The 24131-nt window shown below is 37.6% G+C and overlaps 1 protein-coding gene across 1 annotated transcript in view; it reads left to right on the forward strand.

Annotated features, from left to right (window-relative positions):
* The window catches only part of LOC308408824 (uncharacterized protein), a gene marked incomplete at both ends in the record, with an annotated part of 92269 nt that extends 69681 nt beyond the window's left edge, over positions 1–22588 (forward strand). The window contains one exon of the mRNA XM_080901229.1: positions 22515–22588. Coding sequence (XP_080757355.1) covers positions 22515–22588 — 74 coding nt within the window. The remainder of the gene's footprint in view (positions 1–22514) is intronic.
* Between the last annotated feature and the right edge of the window lie 1543 nt (positions 22589–24131).

Genomic DNA, 24131 nt, shown 5'->3' on the forward strand with positions numbered 1-24131 from the left:
TGGGGCAACACTTCTGCTTGCTAACAGAGGACTCATTGATGCAATGATGAAGAAGATGAAGAATTAGTTCTTCAACTACAGTTTGCTAGTAGTGTTGTTATGTAAATTTTGCCTCATACATGTACCTGAAACCAAGAAATGTTGTTAAGATGCCAGCAGCTGAGTTGGAGTTGTTTATGCCCCAGTGTCTAAATAAGCGCTGCGGTCCGACCCACATATTGAATGACTGGTCTCTCTACTGTGCACCCCAATCCAATCCAAACCACAATCACACAACTCAGAGTCCAGGGTGGAGGGAGATCCTTGGACTGGCAGGGTTACATATACATGATTATTATGTGATCTTATACATTCTTCCGCTGCATAGAAACAGACATTTTTTTAATCATGTAAAACAAAGAACTGCATCAAATAATCACATTTAGGCTGAATTAGGGGCTTTTTTAATTTGATTGCATGTAAATGGAGTGGAAACCACATCCTTGTTTATCCTGTTATGCATAGGGATGGGTATCGTTTGGGTTTTATCCGATACCGGTGCCAAACCGGTACTTTTGAAACAGTGCCGCTGCTCAAACCGGTGCTTAAAGAATGGAGAACACAAAATTGGTCCAAAAACCTCTCATATTCAGCTGGTTTTATGTAAAAAGATAACAATGTTAGCCTTTTCTGCAGCTATGGGGCATATATGGTATCACTCTTAGCTGGAAGCAGTGCTTAAACAATGGAAAAAACACAAACTTTGTCCAAAAACCTCTCATGTTTAGCCGTTTCCCTCTTTTTCTTTGGTCATTTTAGCCTTTTTGGCCAGGGTGAAGGGAGTATCTGCCATCAAACAAGAAGACAGCTGCATCTAGCTATGATGATGTTTGCTAGTTCACCTTACATGCATTAATGTAATAACGTGGTTAGCCTACTCAGCGTAAATTACACGCGAACAACATTAAGCTACTCACGCAGAGAAGAACGGCTGCTGCTGCCATCAAATACGGCGCATTTCTCGGCTTTTAAAAAAAAAACCCACCATGCGTCGCCAGGTGTTTCATCGGATTTGAGGTGTTACCTCCTTTGACAGTATCACAGTATCAGCTTAAAGCACTTGTTGCAGGCTGCTGAGTTTGCATATTTTGCTGTGAAGTACAGCCAGACTTTTGACCGCTTCGCCTTGGGCATTTTTAATCTGTAGCTCTGCATAAAAGAACGCACATACCTGGACCCGCCTACTATCCTCGGAAACGTAAAATGATTGGCTAGAAGTGTATCACAGCTCAGGAAAAAAAAGCACCGAAATAAAGCACCAAAATGTGCGCTGCTTTTCGGTCTGGTTACTACCGTTTATGTCAGAACCGGTGCCATCATGGCACCGGACACCGGTACCCATCCCTAGTTATGCACACTGCTTATGTCCTTTTAGATGTTTTTTTAAACACAGAGCATTTCTCTGTCTCAGGAAGACTAAAACCTGTCGGTGAGCTAGACAGAAACACAGGAAGAGGAAGTTCTTACAAACAACTCATCCTCATTTCAGTCTGACACTCACACAGCCAGCAGAAAGACAACATGGAGGTCAGAGTTGCTAATATCAAAGTCTGTGAGTACTGATCCTTGTCTATCTATACAAACATACTGAATCAACTATTGAAAAAATGCACCTATGAAATTAAAGGGCAAATTAACATATCTAAAACACACTTATAAATATTAATGAATTAATTATGGAATTTGTAACTGCTCAGTGCTAAATGCAGGAATCAACACTAATGATGAAGAAAAAATATTCAAAAAGTTTACATGTTTAACTGTCATTCTTAATCCCTACAGTGATTACTGTGCTGTTGATCTCAGTTACAGTAGCTGAATTCAGTGACTCTCAAACACATAGTAAGTAGTTAAAAATTCATGTTGATCTATTTATAATAGGTAATAGGTAAATATTGTCTCATGACAACTTGAAAGGTTCGGCAACTATTGCACTTACTTTTGGGCTACAACAGCTGCAAAAGCATTGTGCATTCCAACACAACATTACATTAGAATACAACTTTGAAAAAAAATCTGTATTTAAGAAAAACCTAAAAATACAACATACATGTGCATTTGTTTCAGTAAATATAGTAATATTGTCCATTTGTGTTTTGAAAGACAGAAGCAATAACAGATCTTGATTTTCTGTTTTAGATTCAGGTTTTCCTGAAGTTGTTCCAAACAGGCAACAGTTCTTTGAATTAGAATCTATAACAATCAGCTGTGAAGGGCTACGTGGACTGACTGGATGGAGAGTGATGAAAAAGATAAATGGAGACCTTAGAACATGTGCTCCAACCTGGGATAGAGCTACTGGGCCTTGCAATATTAGTAATGCATATCCAAAAACTGACAGTGGAGAATACTGGTGTGAAATGGGAAGAACACAAAGAAGCAACTCTGTCAATATCACTGTAACTGGTATGCACATACACTAAAAAATATAAAAACATATTTAGTCCATCCACTTTTTAGATCTGTTGGTTTGGTATATCAATTACAGTGTTGTGTGTGTGTGTGTGTGTGTGTGTGTGTGTGTGTGTGTGTGTGTGTGTGTGTGTGTGTGTGTGTGTGTGCTTAAGCAGGTAAATAAGAATCATTTTACACATTTCGCTTAAGGAATGACATATGACCAATTTTTAGGTCAGTTGTTTTTGGTAGCAAATATAGCACATTATATTTGGAAATTAAGCATTACTCTGATAACAAAAGCATCTTCGTCAAAGTTTGTATGATGTGTTATGCATTTTTTCTTAAAAATGATATTTGACCTATTGCCTGTAGTATTTGTAAGATTATATAATTTAATCAGAAATCAAGTTTTCTATAAGAAACTTTTCAAGTCATGTGCCATTCATATTCAGATGGTCCTGTGATCCTGGAGAGTCCTGCCTATCCTTTGTTGGAGGGAGATAATGTGACCCTGCTCTGTAAAAAGAAGCATGCACACCCCAATTTCACTGCTGAATTCTATAAAAATGGTGCCTCCATTGGGATCAGTTCAACAGGAAAGATGATGAACCCCATTGTCTCCAAGTCTGATGAAGGCTTCTACAAATGTGGCATTTCTAAGACTGAAGAATCACCAGAGAGCTGGCTAGTTGTTGGAAGTAAGTTTTATAGACAATTGAAAGCTGTGTGTTTTATCTACAATGCATTCTCCAACCCTTGTTGGAGAAATTAGATGAAGTGTCAAACAGGAGCAATTATGTGAGAGTTTGAATGCCATGTCGCATGCATAACACAAGCTTATGTGTGAAAAAGCATTAATTAGAGTTAAATACTTATTATCAATCTGTACAGCAAAAGAAAAATGATAGTAATGTCGAATCTTTTGACAAATGCTGCCAGTAAAATTTCATCATTGCTCCTAAATTTGTTCAGATTTATTCTGTGTGAGTTCTGCTAAATTAAATCAGCTCACCTTTCTCCACCCATAATTCCACAATCTACTACACCATCAAATACCATCCACCCTGTCTAGAAACAAAGGGAGATCATCAGGATAATGTGGGTGACTTGCAGTCTAACGAGGCAGACAAAAAAAAAAAAAAAAAAAGAAGAAAAAAAAATAATACAATGCATTTTGAAGCTTTGCATAAACATGAAGTTCATGTGTTCAGATACGCACTATTTGATGAATGTATACCATAAATTGATGGTTTAGGGTTTGTGTTTGGTTTTTTATATTAATATAAATTGTTTATATTAATTTACATCATTATAATTATGTCTAATACACAATGCATGCAATTATCTTTCTAGGAGCTGATGCTCCACCTCAGGTGCTTCGCTTAGACCTCTACCTTGTGTTCGGCATTGGTTTCTGTATTTTAATGGTGATTATTTTGGTCCTTGTGACTGGAGTATTTCAACATCAGAAACATCAACAGACCACCAGACGTCACATAGAAGAAACTTCTTTGACACCAAGTATGGCTCACCATTATAGAACATGACTTCTTGTTTAGCTTTGAAACCAATAAACCAAATCATAAGCATTGGCTGCCCTGGCCCTCTCCGATGTCACTCCAGAGTAGAGATGAAGACTTACACCTTTTTTAGTAGATTTTAAAAACTAATACATGCCCATGCTACATTTCTTTTAAATTTTTTTAATTTTAGTCTGTTCTTACACTCAACAAAAATATAAACGCAACACCTTTGTTACTGCTCCCATTCCCCATGGGATGGACGTAGAGACCTAAAATTCATTCCAGATACACAATATAACCATCCCTCCCAAACAGTGGTCACAAATCAGTCCAAATGTGTGGTAGTGGGCACATCTGCTATATTGAGATAATCCATCCCACCTCACAGGTGTGCCACATCAGGATGCTGATCTGACATCATGAGTAGTGCACAGGTGTACCTCAGACTGCCCACAACAAAAGGCCACCCTGGAATGTGCAGTTTTTTGCGCTATTGGGGGTCTGGGGTCCCAGAACCGGTCAGTATCTGGTGTGACCACCATTTGCCTCATGCAGTGCAACACATCGTTGCATGGAGTCTATCAGATTGTCAATTGTGGCCTGTGGAATGTTGGTCCACTCCACTTCAATGGCTGTGCGAGGTTGTTGGATATTCGTGGGAACTGGTACACACTGTCGTATACGCCGGTCAAGCACATCCCGAACATGCTCAATGGGTGACATGTCCGGTGAGTATGCTGGCCATGCAAGAACTGGGACATTCTCAGCTGCCATCTGCCCTGAACAATGTGAACCATGATTCATCCGTGAAGCGCACACCTCTCCAACGTGCCAGACGCCATCGAATGTGAGCATTTGCCCACACAAGTCTGTTACGGCGACGAGCTGGAGTCAGGTCAAGACCCCGATGAGGACGACGGGCATGCAGTTGAGCGTCCCTGAGATGGTTTCTGACAGTTTGTGCAGAAATTGTTTGGTTGTGCAAACCAATTGTTCCAGCAGCTGTCTGGGTGGCTGGTCTCAGACGATCTTAGAGGTGAACCTGCTGGATGTGGAGGTCCTGGGCTGGTGTGGTTACACGAGGTCTGCGGTTGTGAGGCCGGTTGGATGTGCTGCCATATTCTCTGAAACGCCTGTGGGGACGGCTTATGGTTGAGAAATGAACATTCAATGCACGGGCAACAGATCTGGTTGACATTCCTGCTGTCAGCATGCCAATTGCACGCTCCCTCATTGCTTGTGGCATCTGTGGCATTTTGCTGTGAGACAAAACTGCACATTCCAGGGTGGCCTTTTGTTGTGGGCAGTCTGAGGTACACCTGTGCACTACTCATGATGTCAGATCAGCATCCTGATGTGGCACACCTGTGAGGTGGGATGGATTATCTCAATATAGCAGATGTGCCCACTACCACACATTTGGACTGATTTGTGACCACTGTTTGGGAGGGATGGTTATATTGTGTATCTGGAATGAATTTTAGGTCTCTACGTCCATCCCATGGGGAATGGGAGCAGTAACAAAGGTGTTGCGTTTATATTTTTGTTGAGTGTAGAACATGATAATGCCATAATATGACATACATAGTTGAGGTTTTGTGAATACATATTGGATGCTACTTTCATGAAATTAAAATCATGCTGTCCTTTTTTAAGATGTTTGGTATTATTAGGTAGGTGGTTGCTAGGCAACATGATGATCGCATAGTACTTACATAATATCATAAATGCCTATCTTTTATGTTACACTATCTGTACTTTGTGATTAGCCTTGGCATGTGCGAGTCAAGCTGAGGAAACATTCTTCCTTCATAGTTATCTTTGTATTATGGTTCTGACTTGCCTGTATGTTCCAATGTCTGCAGGGGTCAGCATAACTAATTCTACCCAGGCGATGCGTACCCTCATCACAAGAAGCAAAGTTGATGAAAGGTAATTTGCCTAACGTGAAAATATTGAAACTATAACATCTCTAGCTGTTTAAAAAGCCAGTGGAAGAAACAATGTAATCATTAAAAAAGAAAAATAAATGATTTTTTCAGCAGTCCATCACTTTTCTGCTCCAGACAGAAAATACTGATCAAGACTTAAATTTATCTGATGTTTTGTGAGCATTTGTTAAAGTCTTGTAATTATTCAATCATTGTTACACTGTGTGCCAGCAGCTGAATCTTCTCACAGAGAGAAAGACAAACTTTACCAGCTTCTTTTTTTAACAGAAGGTCATGATATCTGACAATAACCACACCAGAAACCCAGATACAAAAATGTATGCAGCTGAGCACCCTCACTTCAACATGTAGGTTGTTTGAAGGCTGTGAAGTATCATAATGAATGTGCACATAAGATATATTTTTAACTGGTGGTCACATGCTCAGCCACTTGACAGCTTAAGTTGTGTGTCTGCAAGTGAAATAAAAAAAACTAGAAGTTTTTAAATTTGGTACCTTATTTTATTTTATTCTTAATTGCATTTCATAAATGAACAAATCGTATTAGCGTAAATAATGTAGAAGAGCAACAATGTATAAATCATGTGTTGTTTCAAATATAATTCCCAGAATGGTTCAGGTTTCATTTAAAAGAAAAAAAAAATATTTTGAAGTGTAATTTGTACTCAAAATAGAATCAACCCTAGCAGGCATGTTCATGAAGGTACCAACTCAGTTTTAACAGAAGAAGATTTGAAACACTTCTTTTGTACAACCCAAAGCCACAAATGAAGGATACATTAGTCTCTAATGTTCTTTTTTGAATTTTAATGTTATTGAAGCTATGAATGTATGGAAAAAAAACTGTCAAAAGAGTTGCATTTAGAGAGAAGATAATGGACATTTCTGTGTTTATTAGCAGAATTTTGATGTTTTAGATTGTGCTTTTCTATAAACAGTGAATGGTGTCAGTTTGCATGAAATAAAAATGACCCCAAGGCCATATTTTTTCATCGTCTTTATTCTTCACATGAAAGAGGAAACTTCACCCACCTCACATCATCACTTCTAATTTAAAAGGTAGCAGTGTGTTAAAATTAAACATGAAAGAGAGAGACAGTTCTATTTACTCTGCCTCATTACAGGTATGAGAGTGCTGTTGCAAATTTTTAAAAATATACTCACCGTGGCCTTTGCAGCAACACAATATGACAAATGTAGCTTAAGACATAAAGCTAAAATGTCATAAGCCATCAACACAATGTTCATTTATAGGAAAAATGGTGATAATATTGTCAACACAAGACTTGTCTTATGTGAAATAGTGAAGATTGGGTAAAGTAATTCTAAAATACATGTTTGCAACATGGCTTTCATCTCAAAAATTCTTGAAAGGGTGTTGTCGAACAGCTAACAGATCATCTGCAAAGGCTTATTTGAAGAGTTTCAGTCAGGTTTCAGAGCTCATCACAGCATAGAAACAGCTTTAGTGAAGGTTACAAATGAGGCAGTATCATCAGTAGGCATGGCAAACATTTTCAGTGCTATGCAGATGACATACAACCAGTGTTGGGAAGGTTACTTTTAAAATGTATTCCATTACAGAATACAGAATACATGCCCCAAAATGTATTCTGTAACGTATTCCGTTACGTTACTCAATGACAGTAACATATTCTGAATACTTTGGATTATGTCATGGCTCGGCTGTGTGGCAGGCAGGAGGAGGACCCAAAATGCAAAACTCACACACACGGGGATGAACTCAAAAAGCAGCTTTATTGCTGACAAAAGATAATGGGAGATACAAAACTAAACTGGGAAAAACTAACGTAAAGCTCACCAGGAAACACGGGGGAATCACACACAGCATGAGGGAGAACACGACGCCGAACAGAGGGAGACTCAGACAGAAATACACAGAGGGTAAACGAGGAAAGTGGGCACACACGGGGAACACAGGTGACACTGATAATCATAACGAGACAGGGCGGGGTGAACTGAACATGACATGTAGAGGCACAGAGGTTCCGACAGGAGGAGAGAGAGCACGGGGAAAACACAGACATAACGGGCTGGGGAAACATGAAACAACCACAAAGGGAGACGAGGGCTCATCAATACATAGAGGGCACACAGGGGGGAGAGAGCCATGAAGGGAAAACACTTAGGGAACAACACAACAGGGCAACTCAGAAGACATGGCCTAAATAAGGAACGAAATACAAAAATACAAAGAACTAAGAATACTGGGCCCACATGGCCCAGGACCATGACAGATTACTTAATATATTATCATGCTTTTTACAACAACGTGAATGTACTATTGCTGTGTGATTTATTACTATTACTGAAGGTCCGCGACTCCGAACTGTAGTAAAGGGACCTCTGACTAATACGGCGGGGTCCCTGTCGGCTCGTAGCCGAAAACTAGCTTTACTTTGTTGTCTGGGTCAACTTTTCTTGCGAGAGACAGAGAGAGGCGTTGAAAGGCTGCTCCAACGGAACTTATTGTTTTCGGAGGAAAACACGAACACGGTGTACAGTCGAGTCTTAATAGCTTACTTACAACTGGGCTCGTCAGGCACTCTTCTTGGCTGCAGTGGTTATTATTATATTTACATGCTTCCAGCTCCCGTTTTTCCTCGATGACAACTCGTACCTTTCCACTCCCCTTTTTCTCCCTCCTCGCGCTCACAGACCCATAACGTGTATGGCAGTCCATTCTCCCTGCAACACGGACTACACTGCCCATGATGCTACATTCTTTAGAGCTATGCTTGTAGCATTCTGCCTGTTAGCTTAGCACAACAACAACAACAACGAAAAGGCGCTCTCTCACCCAGGAAACACACAGTCGCAGAGAGAGAGAGAGAGAGAGAGTGTGTGTCGCCCTGTAACCATGGCAACCGTAACGCTGCCGCCTGGAACAACAGAACGTAGCTGTCAAACAAAACCCAAACAGTCCTGACCCGCGACAATATGAAACAGGAAAGTACCGCAGTGTAATCCATTTATTTCAACAAAGTAACTGTATTCTGAATACCACCTTTTTAAACGGTAACTGTAACGGAATACAGTTACTCATATTTTGTATTTTAAATACGTAACGGCGGTACATGTATTCAATTACTCCCCAACACTGTATACAGCTTTATCTATGTCACGGTACTGGGTCGTGTGACCTTGTGTTTGAGTTTTTATGTATCTTTTGTATTTATTTATGTTATAGTTTAGCTCATCTAGTTAATTTCTAGGTTGCATTTTAGTCCTTTGTTTTTTAGTTCTTTTTGTCATCCCCCCTGAACCAAGGCCACGTTCACACTGCAGGTCTTAATGCTCAATTCCGATTTTTTGATCAAATCCGATTTTTTTGTCTGCTTGTTCACACTACAAATAAAATGGGACAGCAAACGTGCTCTAGTGTGAACGCTCAAAGCGGCCCGGCCCGCATGTGCAAAAGAAGACATCACACACAACGTGCTCTGTACACCCAGAGCAAACAATATTGTTTGACTGATGGCCCTTAATATAAAGACTTCGGACTTTACGTTTCCCAATTTTTGCTTTAAGTTATTTTGTTATTTACATAATAATCTAGATAACCTAATAATTATCACATCTTATCTTACAGAGAATGTGATGATTTTGTGGATAATTAAAGTCAGTCATATATCCACAAACACAACAGGCTGAAAGTCAGTGATGCTGCTCGGTTTGCAGTCCTGAATATCACGGCACAAGCAGGATCCACTGCACTGTTAATGTTAGCTATGTTATATTGCTGCCTCTGTTCGGTGGTGTCGAGCCAAACGGACTTTAACGTGTGTTTGAACGAGCTGACGGTTCACTCGTTAAGCTGAAAGAAAGATGCTTTAATCACAGGAGCCACACATGTGTCCACTGTACCATCTGGGAACTCTTCTTGTTTCGTAATAACACAAACACTAAATCCTCCTGTTTGTAGCAGTGTAAACACCTGAGACTGTCACCTGTCTGTCTGTCCTGCAGTCTCTCTCTGTTTCTTTCTCTCTGATTGTGGAATAAAAGTATGAACATGTGTTTATAAGTTACACTTGTGTTTGAATCCTGCAGCTTATCACACATTTGATTTCCATGTGCGACAACTGCAAGTGTCCAGAGTGAGGACAGACTGAGGGACACACTGCTGCACATCATCTGTGAGGCTTTGCACCCCTGATGATCCACCAGGATAAACTCAGCAGTGTGTGAGGAAGAGGAGGAGGAAGAGCCAGCAGCAGCTGAAAGATGGAGAGGATAGACAGACTGTTTCCTGTTTGTGAAGGACTGCTAGAAAAGTTTAAAATAACATAACTAATTGTCTGTCCTGAATCAGTCTTATTAGGTAATGTTTAAATAATTTGATCATTCCAGTGTTTTCAGTGTGGGAGAAAGTACTCAGGGCCTTCAACAACAAGCAGCAAGTTTAATGTTCAGAAAAATAAAGTATGTATCAGCAGCAGAATAGAGCTAAAAATAAATGTTTGTTTCAGTTCTATGAAGCTTTGAGCATTTTGGATTAGTAGCACTGCTGTGTTTGTTGCATCATATTGCTGTAATTGTTTATATGCTTTATATATTCTGAGGTAAATTGATCTATAGTGTTACATCATATTCTATAAGGATGTTATGTGTTTGTGTACTTTCTGCCCAGTTTGACCCATTTAGCAGAAGTCAGCCTGTTTAAGGCTCTGATATCTATTCTGTATGACTTAAAGCAGTTATGACATGGTCTGATTTTCTCACCCAATAAAGGAATATTTAATATATCAGTCTACTCTTCATTTTATCAGAAACAGTTTTCACAGCTCGTACATTTTCTTTTTACACATATATGTAGGCATTGAGCCAAATGTAATAATGCCAACATCGTGGCTCAAGAGATGGGCGTTCGTCTTCTAATCGAAAGGTTGCTGGTTCGAATTTCGGCTCTCGGTCGTTGTGTCCTTGGGCAAGACACTTCACCCGTTGCCTACTGGTGGTGGTCAGAGGGCCCGGTGTCTCAGTGTCCTCGCCTCTGTCAGCGGTTGTGGCTACACTGTAGCTTGCCATCCCCAGTGTGTGAATGGGTGGATGATTGTGTATAGTGTAAAGCGCTTTGGGGTCCTTAGGACCAAGTAAAGCGCTATACAAATACAGACCATTTACCATACTAAACGAATAATATGTCTCTTATATATAATACATCTGTATATACACTGTCAAATCTACACTTGTCTTTGAGTGAAGATTTAAGGTAATAGGAAATATAAATAACTGCAACTTGAAAAAAAGAGTTCAAGCTCACTATATATATCTATATATCATAATAATCTGACAATACATATATTGTCCATATTATATTTTCATTACCACAGTGAGATGATTTTAGTCTCATGAACAACATTAGCTAATTGTTATTTACTAGCTAATCTTAAATGACTGTTCAGTACAGAAATGAAGCCCAACAATCATGTTTTACAGTCCCGTGGTCTCAGCCTCAGATACTCAACTAATCAAAGTGTTAGAGTTTGTATTGTTGATTGTCATTTATGCTTAGAAATATTTAACCATATATGCTTAGAGGTGTATAATCACTTGTGTAGTGATAGGATGTGTGATCTTTAGCAGGCCCCAAAGGCTTGGTGTGCATTCCAGGAATGCACACCTACATCCTGGGAGCATGGGAAAGTTCGCATCTTGTTTTATTGTTTTATGGTGGGATTAACGTAGCTATGTCTGTTCTAGTCTGAGTGCTTTTCTGTTTAGATGAACTGCTGGACTTCCTTACCGGGGGGGTCTAGTCTACCCTCTTCCTGACCAAGGATGTTTGCTTGTGTGCTTTTATGACCCTTTGATCAGCAGTACCTCACACACACACACACACACACACACACACACACACACACACACACACACAGGCAAGGTACTCTTTGTGTGTATGTAGACGTCATATGTTAATGAACCTATGCATATTCATGTAACCTCAATAAAAGGACAGTGGTACAGGAGGATGGACGAGAGCAACTGGGGTCAAGCGAACGGACGGCGCTTTGTCCGGTTCTCTCCCGTGCACGAGTAACATGAAGAAGCTTGCCTACTTGTGTCTTGCTTTGCAGTGTAATTATATTGTCTTCAACGTTCCAGCGAATAGGTTTATGCTCTAAAACCTATCACAAAGTGATGTCATGACAAAAATGAATGACCAACAAAACATTTTTTCTCCTTCATTTCTGTCAAACAAAGCTGTATGTAACGTTTCTCGTTGTTAGTATCATGGTTGCTAGGCAACCTGAACAGTGCGACGAAGGCTAGACCGTCCCATTTCACAAGCCTCTCACTTCCGCACTGAATTCTGTTCTTTGCCTTTTCATGTCGTGTTCATTGCTCATAGTTACAGTAATAAGTCACAGTCTTAGTAATTGATAGTCTTTAGTTGTTTCCCAGTTTAGGTTCTTTGTTTGGGTTATTGCCATAGTTTATGTTTGGTTATTTTTGCTTTACTGTTTACCGGCCCTAATAAGGGCTTGCTTTGAGTTCAGTAAAAGTTTTGCCCCCTCATCTGTGTCCTCCAAACACCCACCGTGACAATCTATCCATGAAGCCAGATAACACACACCAATTAGTTAAATTGCAGCAATGGTGTTCGGGTCTGTGAGACCCGTTTTCAATTTTTTTCAAAAGAAAAATTAAACAATTAATTATATTTTCAACCTGAAATTCATTGGCTTTGGCTTATTTTCTGTGAAAAACATAAATCCGAACTAATTTTCAATGACCTCATACTGTACCTCCCCCCACGCATTTACATTACATACAAGGTGTTCGGGTCCACTGGACCCAGGTCTAATAAAAGTGTTGAAAGTGTAGGTCCTGTGTTCCCACACTCTGTCTTCCTCCTTTCTGGTGCTGCTGATAGTGTTTTCTTCCCCTCCTGCTCCTGCACAAAGTTGCAACATTGCTGAAAATTCAACTAACAACACCGTCTGCTCTTACATTCCCACACATTTTACCCTCTTTCTTGAGGGATCCAAATTTTATTTTCTCATACCCTGTCCCACCTGCAAATTAGGGGCATAATACTATAAATAAGACTTTGCCAGTGTGGTTCTTTATCACAACTGATCAAGATGGCAAAAGATAATCTGCTGTGAGGGCCATCCAATTGATTTTGGAAGAGAGAGGGGCTTCGGATGATGATGTTGACAAAGAGGTTTCAGAATATTTCACATTTCTGAAAATTCAGAGTCTGACAGTGACTTTGAAGAAGAAGATGAGGTTGAGCACCGTTTAGTAACAAAACGAAGACGAGTACCCCAGACACAGTCTGTTTGACCTGCTCCCCTCAGGCAGGAGGCTCCGGTCCATTCGCACCAGAACCTCTCGCCATAAGAACAGTTTCTTCCCCTCTGCTGTCGGACACATGAACAATAACCGTATGACTGTTCCCACCACTAACACATGACCCTACACTGTGTTCACTGCATCATTCCATGTTTGGCACTGATCACCACCTGCACTCATGTATATATCATGTATATATCTATCTACTTAGCACTTTTAATTCTTATTCTTATTTTTATTTTTCTATGACAGTATGTTAGCACTGAAGCACCGCAGCAATTTCCTAATGTTGTAAACCTGCTCAACATTTGGCAATAAAACCCTTTCTGATTCTGATTCTGATCTGCAGCCAGCTCCAGGACCAGAACAAGCCCACCAGACAGCAAGTGAAGAAATATGGATGTCAATAACTGGTGAAATTGGATGGTCTTCTTGCCCAAGAGATGAGCCACCCTGCAGAGCTGTTACTGTGATAAGCCAGGGCCAACACGGCTGACAGTTACTCATGTGCAGGACATCAAGTCTTCATTTTAGCTTTTTATCCCAGATTCCATCCAGAAAATTATTATTATAGAAAATTATTCTGGTTTGCAGTAATCTAGAAGGAAGGTGTGTTTTTGGAGAGAGATGGAAGGAGATGGACCAAATTCATCTAAGAACCCCAAAGGCCTACTTTGGGGTTCTTATCCTTGCAGGAGTTTTCAGGTCCAAAGGGGAATCCACAGAATCCCTGTGGGATGCAAAAAACGGCACGAACCTTTCCGTGCATCAGTGTCTCTGGAAAACTTCCACAAAATTTCCAGGATTGTCCATTTTGATAACCGAGACGACAGACCAGCTCGACGGCAGAGAGACAAGCTAGCTGCCATCAGGACAGTGTGGGATAAGTGTGTGCACCACCTCCCCCTGTTTTACATCCCTGGGCCTAATGTCACCATTGATGAGCAGCTGATCCCATTTAGTTGTGAAACATATTGCTTCACGTGTAAATGTGTTGTCTTTCCACTCACTCCACTTGATTATAACTGATTTATTTTATAACATTTTATTAAAAAAAACAAAAAAACCGAGAAGCACATTAATTCATAAATGTGATCTAACAAAGGTAAAGGGAAAAAATTAACCATGTTTGCTGTTCATATGGCTTGTAATTGGGATGAAGTAAACATCTGTTGAGTAATCTAACATAAAATTGTTTGATAGTGTTAATTTGGAAAGCCAAAACTCTAGCGGGTCCACCAGACCCATGAACACTGGCTGAGTAACAAAAATATGAACACCACACAAGGGTTAAAGACATAAAGACCTGGATGGACTCTAATTTTCTTCTTCTAAATTCTAAAACTGAGACTATTGTGCTTGTAAAGTTTTAGATTTGGGATGGAGACACTATCTCTACTATTAGGATAAGGCTTAAAACTTTCCTTGGATCTTTAGTAGTTGCAGTGGAGGATGTTTGTGCAGAAGACTACCGCTAGCTCCTTGGTTACAAGGAGCTAGCGGTAGTCTTCTGCCAGTGAACAAACTTACATTTGAGAAACAAATTAAATTAGTTGTTCAGTTCTCCTTTTTTAAATTAAGGCTCCTATCCAAGGTGAGATCATTTTTATGATCCAACTTGTACAAAATGCTGCAGCCTGCCTTTTGACTTGTGTGAAGAGACATCAACATATTACTCCGGTGCTTGTTTCCCTTCATTGGCTTCCAGTGCATTTTAGAATTTAATTTTTGACTTATAAAGAGCTAAGTGGCCAGGCACCAGACTATTTGTCTGACCTTTTGCAGCATTATACGCCCTCTAGAGCCCTTTGATCAAGTGATCATTTACTCCTTACCTTACACAAGTCTAGGATGGTTCATAGAGGGGATCAGGGGGCTGCGGTTGTGGCACCGAAAATGTGGAACGATCTACCTCTCCACATTAGAAAGGCCCCAACTGTTACTCCTTTTAAATCCCATTTTAAAACATTTTTTTTTTTCACTTTGGCTTTCGATACTGCATGAGAGTTACCAATTCTTTTATCCTAATTTTCTTACCTGTTGTTGATGTTAATGTCACTGTTTAATTATTACTTTGCACAGCACTTTGGTCCAACTCTCTGTTGTTATTATATGTGCTTTGTAAATAAATAAATAAAACAAATAAAATAAAATTCATCAGTTGGATATGTCAGAGCCACCGGCCTGTAGCTGTTGAGGTCCTTGGGACGTGGAATCTTTGGCACTGGTACAACACAAGAGGTTTTCCAGAACTCTCCCCACCCTCCGGCTCAGGTTGAAGATGCGCTCCATCATCCCACACAGTTGATCTGCGCAGAACTTGACAACCCTTGAGCTTACCGCTTACTGCTTACCGCTCTCTCTCGTCCTGGTCGCCCGCAGCAGCTGGAATCCAGTTAGTGTCACGCTCGTTTCGAAGTTAGCAGTGTTAGCCAGGACTCACCGGTATTCCCTCTGTGACCAGGTTAGCGACGTGAGCCCAACCATCTAATTAACTCTTAAATTAATTAATTAATTTATTTATTTTTGTATTTTATTTTTATCAACTACAGAAAGAGTAGCTTTCTAGATATCTAATTTTAAGTCCACATTTTAAGTCTACATTTTAGAGATTTTACATTTTAGAGACATATTTGGAGAATACTGGTGCAAAATTGGAGGGATGCATATAAGAAGCACAGTCAACATGCATAATTCATAATATTTGCATTTGGCATATAATTTTGTTTCCCTCTTGACTAAACTGCATCTCTGTTTTAATGTATAGCATAGAATAGATATGTACAGTACAAATGAGCCATGAGGAGGAAAAAAGCCATTTTGTAATAATTTATTCATGAATTGTAATGGAGCTTAAAAAAATATAATGGAATACCTGGGACAACATAAACTATATGGAAAAAAAATATTATGCCACACCACTTAATCTGAATCTTTCCTAAAAATGTTGTGTGGATTAAAATGCCATAATGATTCAGGAGATTTTAAGCATTCTTTTAGCTTATAACTTAAGCTGTACATTTTCTCCTTAAATGTACAGTTCAGGTCCATGAAGTCCAGAAGGCCAAAACCACCTTTATCTTTAGGTCACAAGGCAATGATTTGTTCTTAGTCTCATTAAATCAAGCACCTATGCTTCTACAAACCTGGTCACTGATTTAAAGGGTTGTACTGCAATAGGAACAAGACTGTTTGTCTTTTGCTCCTGGGAAAATTCCACAGTCATATGTTGTGTTATTTCAAAATGGCTTTTAGGAATCACAGTGACTCAGCTAGTGAAGTGGAAGAAATAAAGTTACAAAGCAGGGGTCGCCAAGTGGTTAGAGCCATAGTGCTTTAAAGTTCTCTCTATTACCGAAACTCTGCTGACTCAGTAACTGCAGAAATCTTAAACTATGGCATTACCATCAGCCATCAGCAAAAACAAAACAAAAAAACAATAAAACACGGTGCACTGTGGGTTTCTATGACTGAGCCTTTACTTTATTTTTTAAAATTTTCACCAGATGCCAAAAAGTAGGCTGACTGATCGAAATCTAAAATTGAGAAAACACAAAATTCAATAAATAAAAGGGCATAAAACAAATAATAGTCTGTAGGGACATTTTCATGCAATCACATGTGTTTGAAATGGAACCCTGTTGGGCCTCAGTCACACACCACAGAAGCACAGGAAGAGGAAGTTCGTACAAAATAATATATCCTCAAGTTAGTCTGATACTCATGCAGTCAGCAGCAAGACAGCATGGAGGTCAGATTTCCCACCATCAGAATTTGTAAGTACTGACATTGTCTTAAAAAAATACATGGATAGACTGAAGGGCAAATTAATATATCCAAAATAAAGCCATATATTTGCATGTATTTTTATGGTGAACTGTTTGTAACAGCTGTTTGTAACAGCTCACTAATAAATGCATAGGACTTATTATTAATGATGCAAAAAAAACCCCAAAAAACATGGTTATGCTTTATAATATGAACCATAAATAAGGTGCAAGTACCCTATTCTAACGTGCATTTTGCAGACAACAAGGCACAAATACACCGTACTTACATGCAGTTTGCAAGCAACAAGTCAGGTTTTTGCAAGAAGCAGTGAACAAAGTACACTGTAAGTACAACTCATGTTTTTGAAGTCAACGATGAAACAAGTAGATTGTAAGTACTGTGTACTTTCTAAAATGTGAGTCACCTGCAAGACCCCTGAAACAATTAAACAATTACACTGTAGCACACATGACTAAGGCTCAAGTAGCCTGTAATTTCATGAAATATGAAATATTTCAATAATAACATAAAATTTAATTAGGTAATTTTAATACTGGGTGATTTCATGGTAAAGTCCTGGGAAAAAAACCCCCAACAACTATATTTCTCCATCTTGGATCTTCTGCCAGTTGATTCCTGCAAAATGCAAGTAAATACAGGGTACTTGTGCTTTATTAGCTGGTTGTGTTAAAAAGTGTTATCAAAAACACTGACAAAAATATTAAATGTTAAAAGTCTCATTCTTAAACTTTTCAGTGCTGAATGTTCTGTTGCTGTTGGTTATAGTAGCTGAATTCAGTGATTCTCAAACACATAGTAAGTGTTTAATTATTCATGTTGTTTTTTGTGTTTTTTAAGTGTCTGTGTGTGTGTGGATGTAGTAGTGTGTGTAATAGATTTTATAATCTCTTAACAATCTGAATGTTTTTGAAACTAATGCAGTTGTTGTTTTCCAGCTAAAAATAGAGCTACAACATAAACCTCTAAAACAGTTCTGAAATAGCCCCCTATATGTATATATATATATATATATATATATATATATATATATATATATATATATATATATATATATATATATATATATATATATATATATATATGTTGCATATATATATATATACAAATATATGTGTGTGTGTGTGTGTGTGTGTTTATTTATCGAATGGAATTTGTATATATGTAGAATGATTTTCTGAATATATTTAATGAAAAGTGACATTAAATTTGTTTGCATTTTTATGATTTATCTTGGATGTAAAATGGTATAACGGTTTCAGTGATATGGTATTATGTGTTATCATGTGCTTCAGCTTCTGCTTGACATGTTATCTCAGTTGACATCTCCATCCTTGATTGATAATTTCTCTCAAGTATTGCAAAATCTTCTCTTCCTTTGAACAGCTGTCACAAGACAGTTGTCAAACTCTTCAAACTACTGAAATATTTCTGCTGTTGCCATATTGTAAAGGCAGATAATTCAGAAAACCTTAACTATCAACATGAGGTTCATTTATTCTACATATCCAAGTTTTATTCTATATATTCAGACATTGACGGCAGAGTCTTTATTTGATTTTCTGTCTCAGATTCAGGTTTTCCTCAAGTTGTTCCAAACAGACAGCAGTTCTTTCAATCAGAGGCTGTCGCTATCAGCTGTGAAGGGCAAAATGGGCTGATTGGATGGAGAGTGATGAAAAAGATAAATGGAGGTGTTAGACCATGTGCTTCAAACTGGGAAACATCGATTGGACCTTGCAAAATTATTAATGCATATCCATCAACTGACAGTGGAGAATACTGGTGTGAACATGGAGGAATACAAAAAAGCAACTCTGTCAACATCACTGTAACTGGTATGTACATAGAAAAGCAATTATGTGTTAACATATTTAGTCCATTCACCATTTTTTCTGTTAAGTATATCGATTACAGTAATGCACAATGTCATATTTGATATATATTTTCATAACACTAAGGGATAATTTTTCTTCATAAAATGCATCACAATCATAATAAAGTAACACATATACATATATATTTACTGCATGTGCATTGTAATAATCAAAAGTATCTATTTAAAACTGATTTGAGCTATTATTGTTGTTAGTAATGAATGAATATAATTAATGATTTCTATATATGTATAATTTTAACAAATATCACTTTTTGAAACAATAACTGTTATACATTCTTCCATTTAGATTTAGAGAGTCATGTGATCCTGGAGATTCCTGCTCAACCTGTGATGCAGGGAGAAAATGTGACCTTGCATTGTAGAAAAAAGGATGCAAACTCCAGCTACACTGCAAAATTCTATAAAAATGGCGTCTCCACTGGGAGCAGCTCATCAGGAAACATAATGATTCCCACTGTATCCAAATCTGATGAAGGACTCTACAAATGTAGTATTGCTGATGCTGGAGAATCACCAGAGAGCTGGCTAACTGTTGGAAGTAAGATGCATCAATATTTTTCCCCAAAAAATGGAGACAAACTTTTTATCTGTGGCAGCAAAGATGGACCTGATTACACTTGAATGCTTTTCAGCATCTTTATTAACTCAGTTGCTTGCGTCATACACTCACAGCTGCAGCTTTTTAGCTGCCAGCCACATGTACACAACAACAACACAGTCAGGACCCAGTTCACCCTTATATGCAGGGGAGGCGTGACGAGCTGATGCAGCTAAGGTGTGTCTGTCTCACCTGCAACCGCGCCAAAGTACCCAAACTATATTTTAAAGCTTCATGATAAAGTGTGTAAATGAGAAATAATATATGGTCCATGATGAACATAGCCACTGTTCAAAGAGACAGCAGAATGATGCCTTTACATGTCATTTTTGGAGGATCAGTCCTGAAGTTGGTTGTTTTGTAACATAAGGCAACATCTTTATTTCGATATCTAATGATAGTCTGGTGTTGACGTCCATAGGATTGCTGTACACAGGTATGTGTAGTCAAAATGTGGTCGTTGTTGACATCTCTTTTTTTTTTTAACAACAAACTTTTAGGTTATATTGAAATATCTGAAGTTCTTGTGGTGTTATTCTTAGTAAGGGTTTAGTTGACATTTAGTCTAGTTGTGTTTTCACCCATGTCTCTGTGTTTGTGTCTTTTCCTGTCTTTTGTGTTAGTCTGTCATAGGTTTCTTGTCTGCGTGTTCATGTTGTCAAGTTTGTGTTATCATGTTATCATGTCTACATCTCTACATGTTTCCTGCTTTATTTTGTTTCTTTGTTCAGTGTTTAGTTTTACTCTTCTCCTATGATGTTCATGTTTCTTGTCCATACAAACTCTTCATAGTTTCTCACATACACCTGTGCAGAACCGTATTCATGTCACTGTTTTCGTAGTCACTGTTTCTTCCGATTTAAGCCTTAATTCTTTTTTTTACCTTGGTTTGTGTACTCATGTTGTCACCCTCTATAAGAGGCTCACTTTTTGTTTGTCAAAGTTATTTGTTGTCTATCATTCACGCAACACACAGTCAGCTCCAGCTGCCTTTTGTTGTCCCATGTTTCCTAGCACATTTTTTCTATTGGCTAATGATTGGATCAGTATGCCACCTTTTGAAATGGGACTAAATCATATTGGGTATACATAATTGTCTTGAATAGGATTTATTTAAGTTTTTACATGAATATATATATATATATATATATATATATATATATATATATATATATATATATATATATATATATATATATATATATATAGTAATTTAAAACATTTTAATCCTTTCTAATGCACATTGCAATTATCTTTCTTGCAGGTCATCCTACAGTGCCTTACTTAGAGATCTACCTGGTGCTCTGCATTGGTTTGGGTGTTTTATTGGTGGTCATTCTGCTAATATTGGTAAGAGTGTTTCAACGTAATAAACATCAACAAACCATCAGAAATCACACAGAAGAAACTTCTTTGACACCAGGTATGTTGACAGTATGCTAATCAAAGCATGTCTTTTTATTTTATAACAATAAGCATGCTTAGTGATTCCTGGTGGATATTAATAATAATATTTTTTTTCTTGTTTATTTTGTCTTTTTTATAAGAAGGTGCTCAAAATTCTACTGCCTCCTTCCGGTCTCCCTCTTCTGCACAAACAGGTCAGGAAGGCCAACATTTGTTTAGGAATAAAAAACATGAACTTCAAATCTACAGGATCATGGAAATTAGAAACACAGTCCTTTAGTAAACCGTATACCCTAGGACATGCACCTGCCATTGTATTGTTTGGTTTGTGATTTTAGTCCCTCAGCAGTTTTTTTTAGTGTTAATTTTGATATCAAATGTTTCATTTAGCTTTTAATTAGTTTAATTAGTTTAATTTTATTTATTTTTTTGTGGATAAAACAAAATTTAGGCATCTAAATCTTTTGAATTTTAATCTTGTCTTAGTTGACTGAATATGATTAATACCTTTGATTAGAGCAGACCTTTGATTAAAATTGTTGAATAAAACATCATCTTGTTTTAGTCATAATTTAGTCAACTAAATTCATAGTTTTAGTCGACTAAATGTCATAAGACTTTAGGAGACTAAAAATGTATTCAGTTGACTGAAATAGAAAGTATAAAAGTTTGAAGTATTTCGACTGGTGTGTTTCTCCAGACAACTTATTTTCCTTGACATAAAATGTGTCTCTATATCTACTCTTAACATTTTGTCACATTTTCATGAGACACGGGGAGCACGAGAGCTAGATCTACCTTCCCCTCTGCAAAAAAAGGGTTTACCATTTCCCAGTATAGCCTTACTGCACAAGCAAGATTGGTCAATTATTTTTATTAGGCAACATGCTGTTATCATATTTTGTATATAAATTGCATGTTACTGTTATGAAACAAATTGTGTTGTGTTTTCATGTGGTAGAAGCATATATCCTATAAATATGTGCCACTCTACTGGTAGGTGGTTGCTAGGAAAGACAATGACATTGTAATAACTAATATAAATACGAACTATCAGGGTCCTAAGATGTAAGTAATATAATTTAATTTAGTAGTAACTTGTTGACCAAAAACAACAACACAACATTTTAACCATCACTCTTGTTTTGTCATTTCTCTTTCATTTTACTATCTTTACTTTGAGATGGTTATCATATAGAGAAAGTGTCTAGAATGAGAGATTTAAAAAAATGTAACTAAATTGTCTGCCCATATCTTTATACTTTGTTTAAGGTTTGGCTTATCTTTATATTTCAGTGCCTGCAGTGGTAAGCAGAGCTGAACAAAACAATGAGACATATTCCCTCATCACAAAACCAAAAATGCCAAAAGGTAATTTGCCTAAACTGGAAAACATTGAAGTTATAATACCCGTAATTGCTTAAAAGGCCTAGTGGAAGAGAAATATGCTATCATATAAAAAGTAACATCTTCCAGAAGTCCACACATCACATTTTCACAGCCGGAAATAAGTGAGGACAATTTACATTTAAATGTAATGAAAAGAAAAATCATTCTTATGATGCTTTGTTGTTATATGCCTGCAGAGGACCATGCACTTGAATCAGTCCAGGAGACGTATTCTATAGTCAGAAAACCCAGCAATGTGAAAGGTAACTGACACTGAAAAGATTTAACATCCTTTATGCTCACCACTATGTTTTGAGAACAACTAAAATGCATCTTAGTTTTGGTGCTTTTGGGGGATTTCTGACAGTGATGTTATATATTTTTTTTCTTTTTGATTTATATTTCTTTTAAACACACCGTGTGTGTTTCATGTTGTTGATATTTTGAGCTTTGTTTTGTGAATCTCAGAAAAAAAAAACCCACACAAGAAACTGACAGAAAAATATGTTGATGAGTCCCCTCGGTTTATCAGATTTAAATCAGTTAGATAACACTGTTTTAAATTTGGAGCCTTAATTTGTCATAGTTGGCAAAAAATTTGAAATTATTAGTTGGTTCAAATATAGTTTCCAGTATTTCCAATATAGCTCTGTTGTTATTTAAAAATAACCAAACAACTGTTTTGAAATTGATTGTGTCTCCAAACAGAGCTGGCAGCAGCGAGCTGGTTGCAGAGAGGTGCCAGTCAACGAATTACTAGCATGGATCCGGATAACTTTTACTGTGCAATACAAAATTAAAAGTAAAGGGAATGCTAGTCTTCAACGTGCCTTTTAATTCCTTTGGAAAAATTGGCATTTATATAAAATACAATGAAACATTTTTGTTGTTATTAGCACATTTCATTCCTTTTGTATAAACAATAAATGTCTAATTGGTGAAAAGATGGCTGTTTATAGAAACTTGCAAACATCTCACCCTCATGGTTTGTTTTGTTAATTATCTCCATTCTTCATCTGAGAGTAAAACGTCTGCCACTTCACATCATCATGTCTATTTTAAAGGGTAGCAGTTTTTTTTAAAAAAAATAGTGAAGCCCGGGTCTATTTGCTTTGCCTCATGCCTCATTATAGATATGAATACACTGTTGCAATTTTTCAATATACTCACTGTGGCTTCTGTGGCAACACAGTGTGTCAAATGTTAGTGTTGTGTCAGCTATCAACAGAATATCCGTTTATGGTAAAGATGGTGATACTGTCAACACAAGGTGGGAGAATAAATTTAATGCAAAAAAATCTGCGTTTTGTTATAAAAGAAATTTATCTAAGATGATTATGTTGTTAGCTTGTTTTGTGAGTTGTTTTCATATATATATATATATATATATATATATATAAATAATTGATTCATTTCTAATTTTTTGTAATATGTTTGGTGTGGACTCTTATTAAAAACACTGGCCTAACAACTCATTTGTGGTTAATATAATTATTTATTGTTGCTATAGTGAATTGACATAGTAAGGTATTTAATCTCAGAATTCTTTCCTCACACAACAGAGCTATTTCTTCAGCATTGTGACCAGCACTAGAAGTACTCCAAGTTGTATTTTTTTCTCCTCCTGGTTTCAAATCAGGAAACTTTTGCATGCAAAATGAATGTGATAACATCAACATCACAAACCTCCTTTGTTTAGTCACCAAAGAACGTAAAGGACACAAATATTTTTTTAGCAGTACAGGTGGAAAATCAATGTTAAAGGGCAACATTTAGTACTCCAAGGTAGTAGTGAGACATGTTTTATGATTTAA

The sequence above is a fragment of the Rhamphochromis sp. 'chilingali' genome (genome assembly GCF_963969265.1).
Source record: "Rhamphochromis sp. 'chilingali' genome assembly, chromosome: 1".
Classification (NCBI taxonomy): Eukaryota; Metazoa; Chordata; class Actinopteri; order Cichliformes; family Cichlidae; genus Rhamphochromis; species Rhamphochromis sp. 'chilingali'.